General features: G+C 46.0%; 1 protein-coding gene across 4 annotated transcripts in view; it reads right to left on the reverse strand.

Annotated features, from left to right (window-relative positions):
• Positions 1–1,205: 1,205 nt before the first annotated feature.
• The window catches only part of TPGS2 (tubulin polyglutamylase complex subunit 2), a 30,783-nt gene continuing 13,553 nt past the window's right edge, over positions 1,206–18,435 (reverse strand). Inside the window, exons 3-7 of one of the 4 annotated variants that reach the window (XM_074352296.1) lie at positions 16,878–16,965; positions 15,262–15,390; positions 12,174–12,287; positions 10,403–10,563; positions 1,206–3,105 (exon numbers count right to left, since the gene is read on the reverse strand). In XM_074352296.1, coding sequence (XP_074208397.1) covers positions 2,887–3,105; positions 10,403–10,563; positions 12,174–12,287; positions 15,262–15,390; positions 16,878–16,965 — 711 coding nt within the window. In that variant the 3' untranslated portion in view covers positions 1,206–2,886. Of the gene's footprint in view, positions 3,106–7,162; positions 9,271–10,402; positions 10,564–12,173; positions 12,288–15,261; positions 15,391–16,877; positions 16,966–18,435 lie in introns of those variants that run through there. The other 3 variants (XM_074352295.1, XM_074352294.1, XM_074352297.1) reach the window with 3 other exon arrangements.

The following is an 18,435-nucleotide window of genomic DNA, read 5'->3' on the forward strand; positions in this document are numbered from 1 at the left end:
CCACCCCCCACCCCCACTAAGGGAGCTCACCTGGGGCCATGAGAGGTAGTCATCAATGGAAGGTACAATTTAGTTCAGTCACCCACTCTGCAGCTGTTTATGCATTTTACCAGATCAATACAAATAAAAACACCTAGTTGCCTAGGATAAGGGATGAAATGTCTTTGCAGCTGCAGTGAATGTATGCGATATTAAAATGCCCCATCGATTCTGTCAGAGAAGGCAGTCTTCGACAGACTCATCAGTTTGGTCTGCAGTCCTGGAGTTCTGGTTGTGCATGTGGTGGCAGCACCGTCAGAACTCCTTTTGTGATAACCATGCACACGTTTCACATCAATAATTAATAACTGGCAGTCCATCCGCCGACTCACCCAGCCATCTACCCATCTGTCCGTCTATATCCAGCACAAGTAGGAAAGGTCCAGAAGCTCAAAAGCATCTTTTGTGACTTTATGAAGGAGTGATTCCCACTCTGATTGGTGAAGGGATATGGTGAGAGGCCATTCAGACTGCTGATTATCAGCTGAGGGAGGGCCGAGCCAAAATTTATGTTCTCCTGCTGAGCACTATTTAATTGTTGTCTTTAAAAATAATTTTTGCTTAAGAAGATTCACCCTTAGAAGTGACTTTGCGAATCTGTAGTTCAAATATCATTTCAGCTATTGACATAGTGGAAATTGTTCCTAACTACTGGATTAGTGATGATTTGTTTCCAGCATGTTTTCCCATTAAAAGTAGAGCGTTATGTGTACAGGAAGCTGCATGACTAGAAGCAACACCTGATGATGAAAAATAGCACATTCTGACCACAGTGGAGGACTGCCCGCGACGCCGCAGGCCCCGTGTGCAGGATCGACGTGTGCCGGACCCACTGCCCCTTCAGAGCTCGATGCGGCAGCTTCCTCGCTTGTGGCCGGTGGGGCAGGAAGAGGTCTGCATGCCAGGTCTCCTGTTTGCAGAGACTCAGACACACTCACGTCCTCATCTCCTATGGGAGGGGCTCGTCGGTCAGTTTCTATTTAACAAATTTGCTTCTATTTTGATATAATTTGTAAGTTATCTGATTCAGGTGGAAACAGGAAGAAATTGGTCAAATATGAAAGATACTCCAGGGGAGTGGCCAAAATGGTGGAAGAGGAAGACCCTGAGCTCACCACCCGCCATGGGCACACCAAAGTTACAACTATTTAGAGAGCAACTATTGATGAGAGTAACAGGAATGGTCTTCTACACCAGGAACATGGTGTTGCAGGCCCATTACACTGCAAAACAAGCAAACCCAACAAAGAGATCAGATTTGTGGTTACCAGAGAGGGTGAGTAGGGGAAGGGGGAATTGGATGAAGACAGTCAAAAGGCACAAACTTCCAGTTAGATGATAAATTAGTAGGGACGTACAGAATAAATGAGCACTTTGTTTGTTTTCCATGAAAGTTGTTAAAAGAGTAAATCTTGAGAGTTCTCATCACAAGAAAACAAAACTTTTTTCTAGTTCTCTAATTTTCCATCTATATGAGATGATAGATGTTTGCTAAACCTATTGTGGTCATCATTCCATGATGTATTTAAGTCAAATCATTAGGCTGTACACCTGAAATGTAAATATACAGGGCTGTATGTCGACTATATCTCAATAAACCTGGAAGAAAAATAAAAGATACTCCACAGCCAGCCAGCACAGCATGTTAAGAGACAGGGCAGTAAATCCACCGCCAGGTCAGCAGAGCACCTTCTGTTCCTCGGTGTCAGCAGCGGGTTTCCTTGGACTGTGAGAGGTCCCTGCAGTACTTGGACGATTCAGCTGGCTTAGCTAAGCAGAGGCTTTGGCTTTTGCTCTTTCAGAACATAAACCAGAAAGCTCATTTTCCTTCAGAGGCAACCCTTGCCCATAATGGCATCTGTTTAGAAATGCTTTTAACCTTGCACTGCTCTCTGGGAGGGGGTTCCACTGGGGGATGGCCAGATACTTCTGGGCAGGGCAGTGGGCAAGGAAATGGAAGCAGTCATCCTTTCCAAAAACACATTTGCATAGGGTAGCCAATGGAATAACTATATTTTTTTAAACCCCAAGTTTCAAGTAAGGATTTAAGATGTAGCTATACAGAAAGAGATGGTTGCCTGGGGGAGCTTTGTAGCTGCTCCATCCAGTCCCTGGGAAAAAAAAAAGTGTCCTTGTGGTATGCTGATTGAGACAAGGTCATTTTGACTGGAACTTGGCACACAGCAGCTGGTGGTAGACCTGGCTACAGAATTAGAGCCATGCAGTCAACATCAGTGCGCTTCTTGGCTCAGAAGATGGGACATTCAGACTGGAAGTGACGAGGGAATAAAGAAATCTGTTCCCAGCACAACCCATCCTGAGAAGTGCAGTCTCAATGGAAGGAAATGGGTTCTAGCATCGCAGTCCATCTGGAAGTGGTGTGAAAAAAAAACTTGTCTCTCTTTGGAAGAAAAACTTGTCCTGAAATTCGTAAAGGCTGTCGTAATCCAAACAATTTCCTAAATCAGCATGTGTAGATAGAAGTTCACCTTTGGGTTAAACTTTACAAGCTTGTGTTTATAAAAAAAAAAAAAGTTGTCAGATTCATTTTTCAGTTGATCTTGTGCTTGACTGAATTCTTCCTTCTAGTGATATTATAATACTGAAAGTGATTTCCCATTTTTTTAAAATGACCTAAAACATGATTTATGAAGATAGTAATTGAGGCCACAGCAGTCTGTTTTAGAACCAAATGTTTGAAGGAAAATAGTTTTCTGTATTCTGGAATCCCAACACTCTGTCTAGAACCCGTGTGGCCAGGGTCTAGCGCCACCTGGAACCACCAGGCACTGAAACACAGATCCTCAAGTACAATCTTATCTCCAGCTCTATCCCAAGGGGCTGACCTTATTTAAAAATAAAGTTTAAAGGTATAAAACTGGGAACTGGATCCTTGGTAAAGGTCAGCTGTTTTTCCAGAGGTTTAATCTTGTCCTTAATAGTCTGTCCCTCACTTTGCAGCTTTTGGTTGAGGGATAAGGACTCTCCCAGTGTTGGAGCTGAACGATTCTGAGGGTGGTTTGTGTCCCTGGTTGCTGTCCATGGTATTCTTTGCCAGTCTTCATGCTGTGAAGGAAGAAAAAGGTAACTGAGTGCCAGAGGAGCAGGTGCTTTGAGAAACGTCACTTCATGAGTGATTACTTGTGAGCTCAGGAGCTGTTCTCATAGCCAGGCCCACCTGCTTCCTGGGAGGGCAGAGAAGATGAACTGCTTTCAGATGCAGAAAACCTGCTCCTCTGTTTCTCTCAGCTTTCCACTTGGGAGACTGTGCAGAAGCCTAGGGGCCGAGCTGCTCCGGGGCCTCTGGGTGCAATGTGGGGCAAAGCCCAGAAGCCAGGGAGCCCCACGCTGCAGCCAGGACAACGGGCCCTTCCTTTTCTAAGGTAGGTGATGGCATCCTGACTCATCCCTGGCTTTCCCTGTGAACCTGGGGTTGTACAAAGAATATTTAAAATATGGAAGAATTCTATGTCTTAGAAAAGTATTTAAATTGGATAAACGTCCCTGTTCTTTGTTGAGTACATAGCATGTTATAAAAGGGCTTTGCAGCAGAGTTATTCTGAGAATTGTAAAAACAAGCATGTGTGGTCTAAGACAGGGCTGCCCAATAGGACGTTCTGGGATGATGGAAATGTCCTATACATGCCCTCTTCGATATGGTCGTCACTAGACACATGATGATGGAACACTTGAAATGTGACTAGAGACGGAGAATTTTTACTTCAGTTTAATGGCTACCTGTGTTAGTCACTACTGTACTGGGTATTACAGGGCTGAGAGAACACTCGGTATGTACTTTGTTGCTGTTTTTGTGTGAAAACACGAAGGAGGTTTTTGTGTGAAATTCAATTGTGCATAGAACTGCGTTGGACTGCCATTCTGTCAAGAACTTAAAGACAGTATCTAAGAAGCTGTGTCCACTGCCTGCCCACACTGTGTTCTGAGCCTTGGCAATTCTTATCCTCAGTGGAGAAATCTGTTCCCTGCCATGAAGTAGGCACCCTTCTCTCCCAGCGCATCCCACAGAGAAGATGCGCGTTCTCTTCAGCAGTCCACATCAAGCCTGTGTGCATGACCGGGGATGCACGCCATGGGGAGCACACCCCTCCGACAGCTAAATCCACCTTGTAATAAAGATCGTACAGAGCACCACTTCGGTTCTTGTGTTTTTTTACCATGGTCCTCACTACTGCATTTCACTCTCATCATCTGGGAGGCCTGCGCTCAACAGATTTTATCCACATGAGACGAATTGTTTGGATGTTGACAGACATGCAGTTAGAAGCTTGCACTCATCCCAAGTGCTGCATTTACCAAGGTGGGTACTGGGTAAGGCCTGGGCGCTACATGCTGTAAGAAACACAAGGATGTGTAACCACAGAGGCCTCATTTCTCAAACCACAACTAGAGGGGCATTGTCTGCTAAAAGATTTGAGTCACAGCCAGTGAGTGGCAGGAGGGAGTCTGAGAGGCTGTTTGGATGCCAAAACATTAGAATATCAGCAACATAGTTCACTTGAACAGGGCCTTCTGAGAGAGGTGGTCTCTGAGCTGAACTAAGATGTCCTGAGAATTTGCATAAACATTTAAACAGCATTTTCACAACCTTTTTCATTACTTCGTTGTCTGTTCTATTGGCCTATCCTGGACTTAAGTATGAGGCAGCTCCTGATTTAGCACAAAATTGTGAATTAATTTTATTTTTATTGAAGTATAGTCAGTTTACAATGTTGTGTCAATCCCTGGTGCACAGCACAGTGCTTCATACGGGAACATACATATATTCACGTTCGTGTTCTTTTTCACCATAGTCACTACAAGATATTGAATATAGTTCCCTGTGCTGTACAGTATAAACTTGTTTATCTTTTTATGTGTACTAGTATCTGCAAATCTAGAACTCCCAATTTTTCCCTTCCCATCCCCTTCACCCCTGCTAACCGTAAGTTTTTCTGAGTCTGTTTCTGTTTTGTAAATAAGTTTGTCTTTTTTAGATTCCACATAAATGATATCGTATGGTATTTTTCTTTGTTTCTGGCTTACTTCACTTAGGATGACAATTAATTGATTTTAAGTTTAATCTACTAATATTTCATGTGGTTCCACACTAAGCAGCATGGCTTGCCGGAGTAACACAAAGCCTCCATCTCAACCACTGAGGGAGGACACAGAAGAAGCAAGGCAAGATGACCAAAAGGTGAGTGGTACTGGCGTGAGGCAGTGTCCCACAGAGGGCTCTCCTCGTGGACTCACTTCTCGGAGAGCTCTGAGGTGGAGGCCCACTGGAGCCGGACCTTGGGGAGAAGACGTGGGACAGCTGGCCAGCATTGGCAGGTAGGAAGCTATAGGTAAGATGGCACAGGAAAACCACACTGGTATTTTGTTAGGAAAGGTGAGTGGATCAGATGGCTCATGTAGAAAGCTAATGGCTGTGAAGAAAGGCTGCAGTCATATTATAAAGAAGGGAAAAAGAAGGGACCAGCTTTTGAGTCTCACTTAAGTATTTAATGGATCACAGTAACTCAGCTGTTTTGTTCACCAGAGAATGCTTGGCAGGAGAAACAGAATCTGGTCTGGGTTGGCTTAAGCCAAGGGGAAATCCATCCCAAGATCCCAGTTTGGACTGTGCACTCAGCCAGTGCACAGCCAGCTGCAGTCAAGGAGGCAGAGCTGCAGGACACAAATGCAGCTGCCAGGGGCCTCATGTATGTAAGTGGCGACTGCATTTGAACAGAAGAAAGTTAAGAATATATATTATAATCCCTAGAGCAACTGCTAAAATATAATGCAAATAAGTATAACTTAAAAACCAATAGATAAGTTAAAATGGAAGTATTTAAGAATTAAAATTAGAGGGGTAAAGAATAGGTGTAGGGATAAAATATGACTGGTCCTAAGTTGGTCACTGTTGAAACTGGGCGACAGATACATGGGGATTCATTGTACTGTCTTCCCGAATGTTTAAAATTCTCCGTAATAAAAAGGTTTTAAAAATAGATGTATTCAGGCAGAAACTAAAAATGTCCCTTGGTTCTTTTGCTGCAGTCATTGTACATGCTTCACGGGAGTAGAAACAGGTTTTGAGCTCTTCTCCACGCAGTGAGAGCAAAACCACCCAGCCCCAAGAAGTAGGAAGTCTGAGACTCAGTGAACATTGTCGTCATCATTGTGGTTGACTGAAAGTCCCGATGCCTGGAATCTTCCCTTGCAATTTTGATTTAGGAGATCTGGGCTGAGATCTGCGTATCTTATTTTCTACGCACTCCAGCGACATTGACATACGTTCAGGTTTGGGAAGCACCACTTGAAGGGATTGTCTGTGGATCAGCACACAGGCTGCCCCTCGATTTGGGTGCCCCGCTGCTGCAGGATGAGCAGCAGGATGACGGGGCACAATCTCAGCTACAGCCTTGCGTCATGAGGCTTTCTGCCATTTATTCTTTTTCTGTAATTCCAGCAGTGCCTCTTTCTTGGGCAGCTGAGTTATATAGAGTCTAATGCCATTTTAATCAATCACTTTAGTTTCAAAACATTACTATCCTGGTGAGTTTCCCCCCATGTAACCCACTCAACCTACATACTGTCTGAAGTCTCACCAGGGCCAGCTTCGTGGGCGAGGATCTGTGCAATCACGCAGGGCCCCACACTCAGAAAGCCTCATGCTGGGTTTAATGCTCTCCTGTCACTGCCTTGAAGTTCTTAGTTTTATCTTTGAAGTATGTTTTGTAAGTCAAGCCTGATGAGACAAAGGAGCATCGACATGAGCAGAGGAGACACATGCAATGTGTCCACTGTGCCTTTCTACCCCGTCACTTACAGCCTTTGGGATACTCGTGAGCTTGGCATTCCGGTGGGCCCACCATACGTGAGCAGCCCGAGAGGTTCAGAATAAGCACGCGGCTAGCGCGGTGTGTCTACAGCTGAGTAAGTGGGGAACACAGGCGCCCCAAGAGGTCATGCTTTCTTTTTGAACCAGACTTGATCTGCATAAAGGAGGCACTGGCATTGTAAGGAGCATGAATGACCAGGGAACCTAAACATACCCTTTCTTACTCATGTTACTTTCTTGTATTAATGCCAACCGCGTATGCTGGAAATGATGACACGGAAGAAAAGGAAAACATAGGGCAGCTCATAATTTTTCTTTCAGTCCTTCCTTACTCATCCGTAAGTTGAGAATGTTGCTAGAATATGAACATATCAAGACACGAAATAACAGTTGAGCTAGTTTTGCACATTGTTTCCACTGTTCTGGTTAAGAACAAAACATACATGCATACAAGAGGTAATACAAACTGTGTAGTCTTGGTGATTCTATATGAGTTAAATGTTCTTATAGTTGCATTGAAAACTAGAATTGCAGAATATAAAGATGAATGATAAAATTAATGCTAATAATTTATGCAAACAAAAAAACCCCACCATAACAAGTTGTGCAAGAGACCACAGAAGAAAGGAAAAACATTTTAGTACTTTTAATGGTATTATTTTCCTCATTTTTTTGGACAAGAGGTGCCACAGCTTCATTCTGCACTGGGTCCTGCACGCTGGCAGCCAGCCCTGCCCTGGGCTGCTCTGCAACTCCTGAGGCACGTCTCAAGCCTTTCCTTATAGGAACCCCCTCCGGTCTACAGCCCTTTGGGGACTCCAACTGATTGATTGTCACTGATTTGAAGGGCGTCATTGCTCTTGTGGCTTGTGAACTCTAGAACTGGACCAGGACTGACTGACGACAAGTAATTCAGCGGCCCCACAAGTAGCAGAGGAAGATGACACAACTTCTCAATCCCCTTCTACCCTGGACTTGGGGGAGCAGGCAAATGCTGGCAGCTCTTAGCTGACACTGCAGGTTCTCCCTTTGATTTGATCAGCTTTGGCAGAAAAATGCTTCCGGAAGACTAAACTTCAGCTATTATCCTTGACGACTTGGTTCCTCTCTATCCTTTTCTGCCACTCTATGAGTTGTCGAGCAGCTGTGAGTAGGCAGAGCAGGTGGAAAGCCCTTGCCAACAGTGACTGATTGCCTCAAAGTGAACAGTCCTACAAAGGAATGCTTGGGAGGTTTTGGTGGTGGTTTTTTAACAGTACAGTACAATCACCTCTTCTTTAAAAAAAAAAAAAAAGATAATTTTGGCAAATGTGCAAATACCACATCACAAAACTGGAAATGAGAAACTTTAGAGGAAACTGAAAATGAGTAAAGCAAGATTTGCTTGTGACAAAGGACAGAAACAACATACAAATGTATCTTTAAGAGTTTTCATGGAACATTACAACCCATCAAATTAAGGTATCAGCATTCTCTAACAAAAACTAACTGATCTGAGGAAGCATGATGCAAAAATATTCTAATGCCGCGCTGTCCACTGGAGCTCTCTGTGATGATGGCAATGTTTCACCATCTCTGTGCTCTCTCATACAGAATCCACTAGCCACGTGAATACCCACAGTGTGGCCAACTGAGGAACTGAGTTTTTAATACAGCTTAAATTTCGCCACTTGAAGAAGTGGCTACCAACTGAACAGCACAGTTCTAATGCCTCGAAGGTCAAAACCAGTAGTTTCTTTGAGGGACTTCTCTAATTACCGGTGAGGGGTAGTTGGGTAGCTGGTAGTAGAAAGAGAAGAAAAAGCTCTTAGCAGATCCCTCAGGTCACTTACACAAGACCTTACGTTCTCCCGCTTCCCAGGCAGCAGGTGGCACAACCTGCTGTGAGGGGTCCGAGGGAAGGTTCTCGGGGAGACCTGAGAACGCCCCTCCAACTCCTGGCTAATGCCAATGCGAGTAAAAGGCCTAGGATTTTGGTCACTCGGATGGGAAGAGGACTATGGGTCCACACACACAAGCCGAGGCTTGGGCCGTGCCTGGAAATCACCGCAGTGGGGCTGGGGAGGGGGGGGCTGGAGGTGGACTCACTTCCTGACAGGGTTTCCGGAGCCAGAGGAGGGCTTAGAGGAGCAAGGAGAACCTGAGGACCCTTTCTGGCCACCTGCAGGCTGAACAGGCCCTTTCTTTTTGGGGATTAAGGTCTTGCTCTTGCTCTTGAACACCTTGCTGGGATCCAGCTTGTTCACGAAGGAGTCGGTCTCTTCCGTGAGTAGGTCTGTGTTGTAGGTGATGGGTTTATACATGTTGAACCACTGCTGTAAGGCACAATTGGGGGAGAGGGTCACAGTTCCCAGGACAAATGCGTGTGTTTCTGCTCTTTACTAGAGATACAGGGTAGAAAGCTGGGAAGGTGAGGTAGAGGAGAGTTAAACATTTTTCATGAAAAACTGCCTCTAAAATCTAAAGGGAAGACACTCGTTGCATTGTGACCTGTAAACAGTGCAGCATGAGGACCAAGCGTCTGAGAAAAAATCCATCCTTCTGCCCTAGTGAGCCCCGAGCCTGGGGGGCAAGGCCCCACATCATCGGGGAACAGTGCCTTTCCAACCGTTCTGCCCTCACACCAGCCACTGGCTGCGGTCGCGTCCTTCCCTCTGCTGGGGGAAGCTGCCCGCTCTCTTCCCTGTGGGCTTTCTGGGCAGCCGAGGGCACAGAGCATCTAAATTGGTTAACTTTCATTGCTCATCACCACCCATCTGTTGACTGGATGGATGTCACTGTCATGTGACATTTGAGGAAGGTGAGGTCCACTCAATGAATAAATACATGGAGCTCAGTCCCTCATATTTTGCCACCTAAAGTTCTTCTAGACACACCTTGTGTTCTCATACCAGGCTGGGCATCAACATGACCTGACATCTGCATGGTGTCTGTGTCTGTTATGTAAATGAGGCACAGCCAGACTCTGGAATATTCTCTATCATTGAAAAGGACAGCTCTACATATACTGATAGAAAATGTGCTCCAACATGGAGTTAAGTGAAAAGGTGCAGCGCAATGTGAACAGTACATTGCACTTGTGATTTAGAAAAAAGGAACCCAAAACTGGATGCATAGATGCTTTCTATCCAATAGAGGATCTCAGTGAGGGCACACGACAAATTAACAGTGGCTGCCTGTGGGCAAGTGGCTGGAGGCAGAGGATAAGAGACGGATTTGTCACTGTTCCTGTGTGCATGTCCTGCCTGGCTAAAACCAACAATTAAACCTAAGCCAGCAAAAAATTTCATTAGAAATAAAAACTCCCCAGGTGATTCTGAGGGTCAGCCACGTTTGGGAACCACTTAACTAGTATAAAGGGAGACTGTCCACCTATATTGGAAGTACCTGCCCTGCTGATTGAAAATACAGGTTCCTGAGCTCCACCCCAGATCACCTGAGTCAGATGAGAAGCTGGACATCTACAATGTAAGCCTTTCCTCAGAGGATTCTGACACCTTCCACAGTCTGAGGTGACAGGCGGTCCCCCCTTACCTTGGCCTGCGGGCTAATGCCATAGCCGGTGAAGGCGTACTGCCACTGGGGCAGCCCCAGGTGGGTGATGAGCAGGCGGTAATAGGCCGTAAAGGTGTCTGTGAGAAAATGCCAGTACAGCGCTCTGTCCAGGAACCAGATCTCAGCGTCCTGTGCTGATGCTGAAACAGACAAAGGAAATAAACGAGAGGATGGCTGAACACTTTTTTCCTTTTATCTAGAAAGTCGACATCTACTCATAGTTTAAAAAAAGCTTCAGTGGTAGAAGGGATGTAAAATATAGTAACTTTTTTTCCCTTCCAACCTCCCAGTTCCACTCTCCAGGGGCCACTGTGACTGGCTCTCTGGTGCTCCTTCACAGGCTCTCGGGTCAGTCAGTCCGCCGCTCTGTCTGCTGGGCTCTGGCCATCTGTGCTTTCATCAGCTCATCAGCACTGCTTTCTTACGTGGACGTAACACTCCGCCCTCCCCAACAGGTGCGTACTGTGGTCTCAGCCTTCCCGATGGGGAGCAGCTCTGCATGGCTCTGGTTTTCAGAGGTCTCTGTCTGGAACTGGAAGTGCTGTGAGAAGCCACCACGGAGGAGCCCAGACCAGCTGCCTCCTGGGGCTCCTGCCGGCGCTGCCGGGTGATGTGCTGGCTAAGCTCAAGCAGGCGCTCTCCGTGCTGCCCGCTCCTGCCTCATGCTGCTTCTGACCTTGCGCTCTCACTGCTGCGGGGCCTCTCTTCGTTCATCTCCTGTCTGGTGGCGGCCAACGCCCCCTCCTCCCTCCAGTACCCTCCTCTTCCACTTGTGCTCGTGGTCACATACATTTTCATTTGAAACCTGCCATTCTGCTGCTTAAAACCTTGAGTCCCCACTGTCTTCCAAAAAATGTCCAAACTCCTTCATCTGGCTTCCAAAACTCCACGTGAAGGGGACAAGTGGGCCTGTGGTGTCATCTCCTCACTACAAGAACCACGTGGCCCAATGATCTGGAATTATTTGTCATTCCATCCAAATCGGTTGCACTCTCCCACGACATGGCTTTTACCCACATCTCTTTATGTGTTTGCCCCTTTATGCTCCCCCACAAAATCTCACATCCCACCCCATGTCTCATTCTGACCCATAGATACAGCTGCATTCAAGATGCAGTTCAAAGGCTACTTCACAAAGACGCCTCAGCTGGAGACGGTCTCTCCTTCCCCCAGAGGTAAATCCTGGTGTGTCTTGTCACCCCTTCCAGGCAGAGAGCTACCTCAAGAGGGCTGGACTTTGTCCAGTCCTGCAGCCCGACATCCCCAGGCCACGGCCTGAACTGCTGTTGGGGGCCCAGGCGGTGGCCACTGCTCAAGAGGCCAGAGCCTTTTTCTCTTGATTTCCCATCTGGGATCTTAGATTGGGATCTAGTAATTTGGGTTTTTATTGCTGTTAATTGGCCTACATAAAGAAGTGTAAGTAACAATGTTTTGCCTGCATGAGCATGCAGGGAGGACTTATAAACAGAATGACAATTTTTCTCAGTTTTTATTCACTTACTATCCTAATCTTATTACTCTGCAGTAACTCACAAATAACACAAATGACAACAGCTTAAAAATACAAGTAACTGGCCTGGAGGGGATGCTCAGAGAGGACCAAAGGGGCTTTCTGCGCCTTGGTGTCTCCAGGAGACCCAGAAGCACCTCAGGAGGTCAAGGAGAAGTGTGCCTTTTGTGTGATGGCTGGAGAGCAAGGTCAGTCAAGGCCATTTTCAAGCTACAGGACCACGCCTGTCAAGATTCTTACCTGGTTTCCCTTTTTTGTAGACGAGGCAAACCTTCCCATTCCCACCGCAAGGGTCCAGCTCAAATATCACACTGCGGGAATCAAAGTGGGGCTTCTCCGGCCGGCCCTCACTGGCTGCAAACGCAAAGTTAATGGTAATGTTCAGACACACTCAGCTCAAACATACTGATTCATCCAGCTTTGCTAGGATGAAAAAAACCGAAGGGAAAAAAGCCTTATTGCAGACATATTCTTAACTATTTTTTTTCAAACGTGGACCAAATATATTCTATATTCTACATGCCGTGGGGTCTTATTCATGGTGTAAGTCTTCTGTCTGGGCTCCCTATCACCGATAGACAGTGTCGCAGAATCTGGGCAAAGGTGACATGAAGACAACAAACTGAACTTCTTGGGAGTAGGGCTACGTGAAGTCAGAATAATCTGCACAACGTTTTTCTTCTCCCCCAGATTAACACTTACAGCACTTCATGATCTTTTGATTAGAATCCTTTTTCCTAGTCTCAAATGTATATTTCCGGTATTTAATTATAATCTTACAATTCTAAGTCTGGCTCTGAAATACCTGCCTAGCAACCACATACCACGGTGTGACAGAAAAAAGATAAATTCTTAGACATGCACGCCTCGGAAACCTTTGCTCCTGCTTCTTTCATTACAGCAATTACGCAATAAAAATTAGTATCAGTGACTAGGGTGGAGGGTTTATAACCCTGGGATAGACTGGAAAAAAAAAGTATATAAAAATAATGTTTTTGATTTATACATCTATCCATACATATAAATATAAATGTTCCTTGGTATGGAATTTCATTTTCCCCTTGACTGCTTTTAAGATTTTCTCTTTATCCCTGATTTTTGAACAGTCTGTGTTTCTCAGTATTGTTTCTTCATGTTCTTTATTCCTGGCTTGTGAAGCTCCTTAGATACGGTTTAAGTTTCCATGAAATTGGTAAAGTTTTAAGCCACTACTTCTTGAAATGTTTTCTGGCCTACATCCCTCTTTTTACAGACTCCAGTTACACACACATTACACCACCTGTCGTCCCTCAGTTCACTGGTGCTCTTTTCACTAAAAGAATTTATTTTTTTCTGTGTTATTTCAGTTACTCTACTGTTATGTCCTCAAGTTCTCCAGTCTTTTCTTTGGCAATGTCTAAGCTACTGTTAGTCCCATCCAGTGTATATTTCATCTCAGACACTTGTTTCATCTCTAAAACTTACATTTGGATTTTTTTTTTCCTATCTCCATGTCCGTACGAAGTTTTGCACGTACAGAATTCAGTAATATAACGACTGTTTTAATGCCTATATTTGCTAGTTCTAAACTGTGTGTCAATTCTGGATTGGTTTCAATTAATCAATTTTTCTCATCATGGTCATTTTCCCTGCTTTTTTGCATGCCTGGTAATCTTTGATTGGATACCAGAAATTGTTAATTTTGCATTGTTGAATGCTTGATATTTTCATATTCCTATAAATATTGTTGAGCTTTGTTCTGTGGCACAAAGTACTTGGAAACAGATACTTTTAGGTCCTGTGCTTGGTACTTGTCAGGCAAGACCAAGGCAGCATTTAACCAAGGGCTAATTTCCCCCCACCACTGAGACAGGACCCTCCTGAGCACTCTACCTAATTCTGTGTAAACCACGAGGTGCTTCAGCCTGGCCGGTAGGAACAGGCACTGTTTGTGGGCCTGTGTGAGCACCCAGGCGTTGCTCCTTCTAGTCATCCTGGGTGGTTCTGTCCCTGGCCTTGGGCAGTGTCTTCAAATGTACGTGCTGATCAGTTCTTTGCGGAACCCCTGACTGAGGACGAGCCTCTGCAGGTCTCTGTGGTTCCCCTCCATGCAGCCCATCCCTCCTCCGTACTCAGTCCTGTAAACGCTAGCTGTCTTCATCCAGCGGGGCTCTTAGCTCCGTCTTCGCAGTTAGCAGAGTGCGAGAGGTGCTCCTTGGGTTCCCCTCTCCACGCCGTCAACAGGAAGCTCTCAGGTAACAAGCCAGGGTTCATCTCACCTGGTTCCCGTCATTCAGAGCTCACCGTCCTTCCCTGCCTGATGGTCACTGTCCTGAAGTCCAACTGCTTGTCCAGATGGAGGAGCCCTGCATCAGCGCTCTCTGCCAGAACTCCCATCACTCCAAGGCTCTAGTATTGGAGGTGCTGGTTGCCTACTGAACATGCATTCATTCTCCCTTCTCTAAACCCCAGTTCTGTCCGACGAGGCCATACTGCGCAGCTGAAAGTACTCACCGCCTCAAATTCCCTCGCAGCTGTGGCTAACCTTCCGACTCAGTTCTGGCCAATGGCTATTGGGAGGTGCTTTGAGAAAGTTATTACTTTCCTGATAAAAAGGGAAATATTTGCCAAGAGAGAGTTATCTTGCCCTTTACTCTTCTTTTTCCTGCCTGGAACATAGGTTTGAAGCTTAGGGTAGAGTCCAGATGCTTCAACCATGAGGATGAAAACCACACCCAAAGGCTGCTGCACTAGGAATTCAGAGGGAGATTTTATCATTGTTTCTCAAGCAGCTACCCCAGCCTAGTTCCAGATTTCTTGTTATAAGAAAAATAAACTAGTTTAAACATTGTAATGGGGGCCTGTTATATGCAGACAAACGCAGTTCTGACTGAAGAAGTCCTCACTTACTCACAACTGATCATAACGTTGGCAGCCATTTGAATTATATGCCATTTCAATCAGAAGTGGCGAAGAGCCTGGAGGAGGAAGGGAGCCGCATTTAGCCTGTATTGGTCCCGGAAACCGCACGACACTGAAATGTGCAGTTTAATCTGTAACATCCATTCACTGACCAAGTATTCATTAACTGCCTACTACGTGCCAGGGACTGAAGGGGTGCTGGAAACAACACAAAGATCCCAACCCTGACATTTTCTTCACGAAAACTTCCTTTCTTGGTACAGGTTGTTTTTTTTCACGTTGCTCCCATGGTCCTGAGAAGCCAGGAATGGGAAGGCTTTGGGTTCAGGGGAACACGTTACAATGCCACAGTGTCTTCCTACGATCTTCAACATTATAAACAGGAAACAAGCAGGCTGATTTCTAACAAAGCAGAAGTTCTAGTTACCTTCTTGTGTCTCGTCCTCTAGGTCTGCCAGAGTCGGTGCATTAGGGAGTGAGTACATGGCAGACTGGTTGAGTTGAGTCAGTTTTGAAATGCTGTTAATTGCCATGCTGCCCAATGGAATGGTATGCTCTATGGGAAAATTAAAAAAAAAAAAAAAGAATTACAGGGAGCAATAAGCTAGTTACCACAGTCATCAGTTTGATCTCAGGGCAGAGGAAGCGAATGGAAATTGGAAAGAAGAGAATCAGTGCACTACTACATGCTCCAAAGCACCAGCCTTTTACACACGCACACACACATGCACGAACACACACACACACACACACACACACACACACACACACACACACACACACACACACACGTAGCTGGGGCCACGTGTGGACGACCAAAGAAAAATTTACAAGGCGATGCTCAAAATAATTGGGAATTCTAGGGCAGGCCTTCAAGAACTGTTTCCTTTCTAAAGCAGGCTTGTGAAGGGGCTGGCCCGTCTCCATCATGTGGGCGGTCACTCTAGAATTTTCCACTGTCTCTGTTGCTCCAGTCTCCAAAGGCCAGAGCCATGAGGGTTCTGATGCTGGGGACAAGAATGGTTTCTAGACCAGTGGAGGAAATGATTCTAAGCTAACAGTTCATGTTAAATGCTCAGTAGTAAGCTGTAAAATGTGCCTCTGGTCAGCTGCAAGAGAGAAAGAGGAAAGTTTTGGGAGTCACTAGAAAAGGAAACTTAGGAGGTAGGGGCAATGAAGGGGAGGAGGCAGTTCTGCAGATTTGCAAGTGCCTGGAAGGCCCTGCATTCTTAGTGACAGCGTGAAGAGGTGCAGGATGTTTCCCAGGGACCAGCGCAGATTTGGGGATGTGGCTGGAGTCTGAAGGCAATAAAGGCCTCTTGAGGACAGGGAAGTCTGCGAAGGAATGAGCTGGAGCCCAGTGGCCAGATCAGGATTTCGTAGCCTATGAAATATTACCAGAGTCTTCACCTAAATGTGCAGCCCTGACTTTCACCTTTCACACCTGCTCAGTACCTGAGTTTCTGACGTGTACCAAGTTGTGAGCTTCCACATCCACAACACAAACATTTATCTGGACACATTTAATTCCAAGGATGACAGCCTATGAACTGAAGCGGTTGATGACTCAGGCTGAGGAGAGGTGAGGGAGGGCAGGAAAGGCTCTGGGCAGAGGGTCGGCGCCCTGAGGTGTCCAGCATGCCGGGAATGAAGGAGGAGCCCCTCCTATGGCCACCAGAGACTGTCACCACAGCTCGCCTGAGGAGACTGCTCCAAAGCAGAGTCCTCAGAGGGTTTTGAGGTGGCTCAGGACTTCGTGTGCCGGCTAATTATCCCCTCCACCTCACTGCAGCAGGAGGCCTCTAAACTGAGCTTCCAGCTAAGTGCTGGATGGACTCGGCCCAGGGGCTCAGGGGCGGTGGGTGAAGCAGGGATGGCATACACTGGCTCTGGGACACAGTCACAGCGTCTGGACACCGTACTTCAGGAGAAGCCATGACAACTGTTCAGATTCAAAGGCTCATAAGTTGTAACAGCCCCCAGAGTTGTTTCATCTAACCTCTTGGCCAGGGAGATGTTCCCCAAACAAGGAGGCTGACTCACCATCCAGCTTCACACTCCACGTCATGTGGAAGCCATTGGTCATCAGGTAAAAGTTCTTCAGATCCTCAGGCAGCACACAGTTATTCTTCTAGAATCATAAAGCAGCAGAATGTTAGGTCAGGGCTGGGAAGGAGGGCGCAGGGCTATGCCTCAAAGCAACAGGGGATGCTATTTACTGTGTCGGATGCCCAAACAGGAAGACACTGGTAGTTATCTATAAAAGTCTACTGGAGAGTTCTGGGTTGAGATGGCAACACAGCAGCTCCTGAGCTCACCTCGTCCCACAGACCCCTCCACCCACAGCTACATAATGAACAATTCCCTCCGAAAGGAATCCAGAAGCCGGCTGAGTAACTTCTACGCATCAGGCAAGCAAGAAGACACACTGAAACGGGCAGGAGGGGTTGGTCAAAATCTTGTCCTAAAACCCCTCGTGGCAGGGTGACAACTGGGAGGAGCAAAGGGTCTGGACCCTACATCTGGTGCCCCAGCTTTTGTGGCTGCCGCCCAGAGGACACATGCTCGTCCTCTGATGAGCAGCGGGGTTTGTACTCATGGGTGCAATGGGATGGCAGAAAATAAAGAAACAGTGAAGAACTGGCTCTCCTCCCAGGGCTCAGTATGGAGGGAGGAGAGAGAACGCGCATCTCTCAGTCCTCCCTGAAAGAGGTATGCCCGCCTCCTTTAAAAGCTACTGCCTGAGTGTCCGGTTTCCAATCTGCTTGCATCTAGGTGCTGAGATCCTCGCCTTTAGGACACTGACAGATCTTGGCATACCCTCACCTACTGGGAGCCATTAACAACAAAGCAGGCTGAACATTCCCAAAGGTGTAAAAGACAACCACGGGCCAGGGCAGGATTGAATCATAAGGTTCATCTCTTACACGAGGCCACTCCTTGAAGACTGGGAGAGGTGGTTTGTACCTGATGCACAGAAACCAACAGAGAGAGTCAAGAAAAATGAAGAAACAGAGGAATATGTTTCAATTGAAAGAATTAGATAAAACCCCAGGAAAAGACCTAAATGAAATGAAGATAAGTAATTTTACCTTTAAAGAGCTCAAACAGTGGCACAGAGATGCTCACTGAAGTCAGGAGAGCCGCACATGAACAAAGTGAGAATTTCAACAAAAAGAAAATACAAGGAAGTATTAAACAAATCACAGAGGCGAAGAGTCCAACAAATGACCTGAAAAATTCAGTAAAGGTGTTCAAGAGCAGACTGGGTAAGTGAAAGAAAGAGTCAGTGAACTAGGAGACAGTATTAGAATTCATCCAACCAGATCAGCACAGAGAAAGATTGAGAAGGAGTGAATACAGCTTAAGGGACTTAGGGGACAACATCAAGCAGATCAATATTCACACTTACAGGGGCGTCAGAAGAAGGAGAGAAAGGGGCAGAAAGATTATCTGAAGAAATAATGGCTGAAAATTTCCTTAACCTGGGGAAGGAAACAGACTATCTGGAAATAGATCCAAGAATCCCAGAGAGTTCCAAAAAAGAAGAATCCAAAGAGACATTATAATTAAATTGTCAAAAGTTATTTAAAGGAGAGGG

Source organism: Camelus bactrianus, chromosome 24, assembly GCF_048773025.1.
Source record: "Camelus bactrianus isolate YW-2024 breed Bactrian camel chromosome 24, ASM4877302v1, whole genome shotgun sequence".
NCBI lineage: Eukaryota > Metazoa > Chordata > Mammalia > Artiodactyla > Camelidae > Camelus > Camelus bactrianus.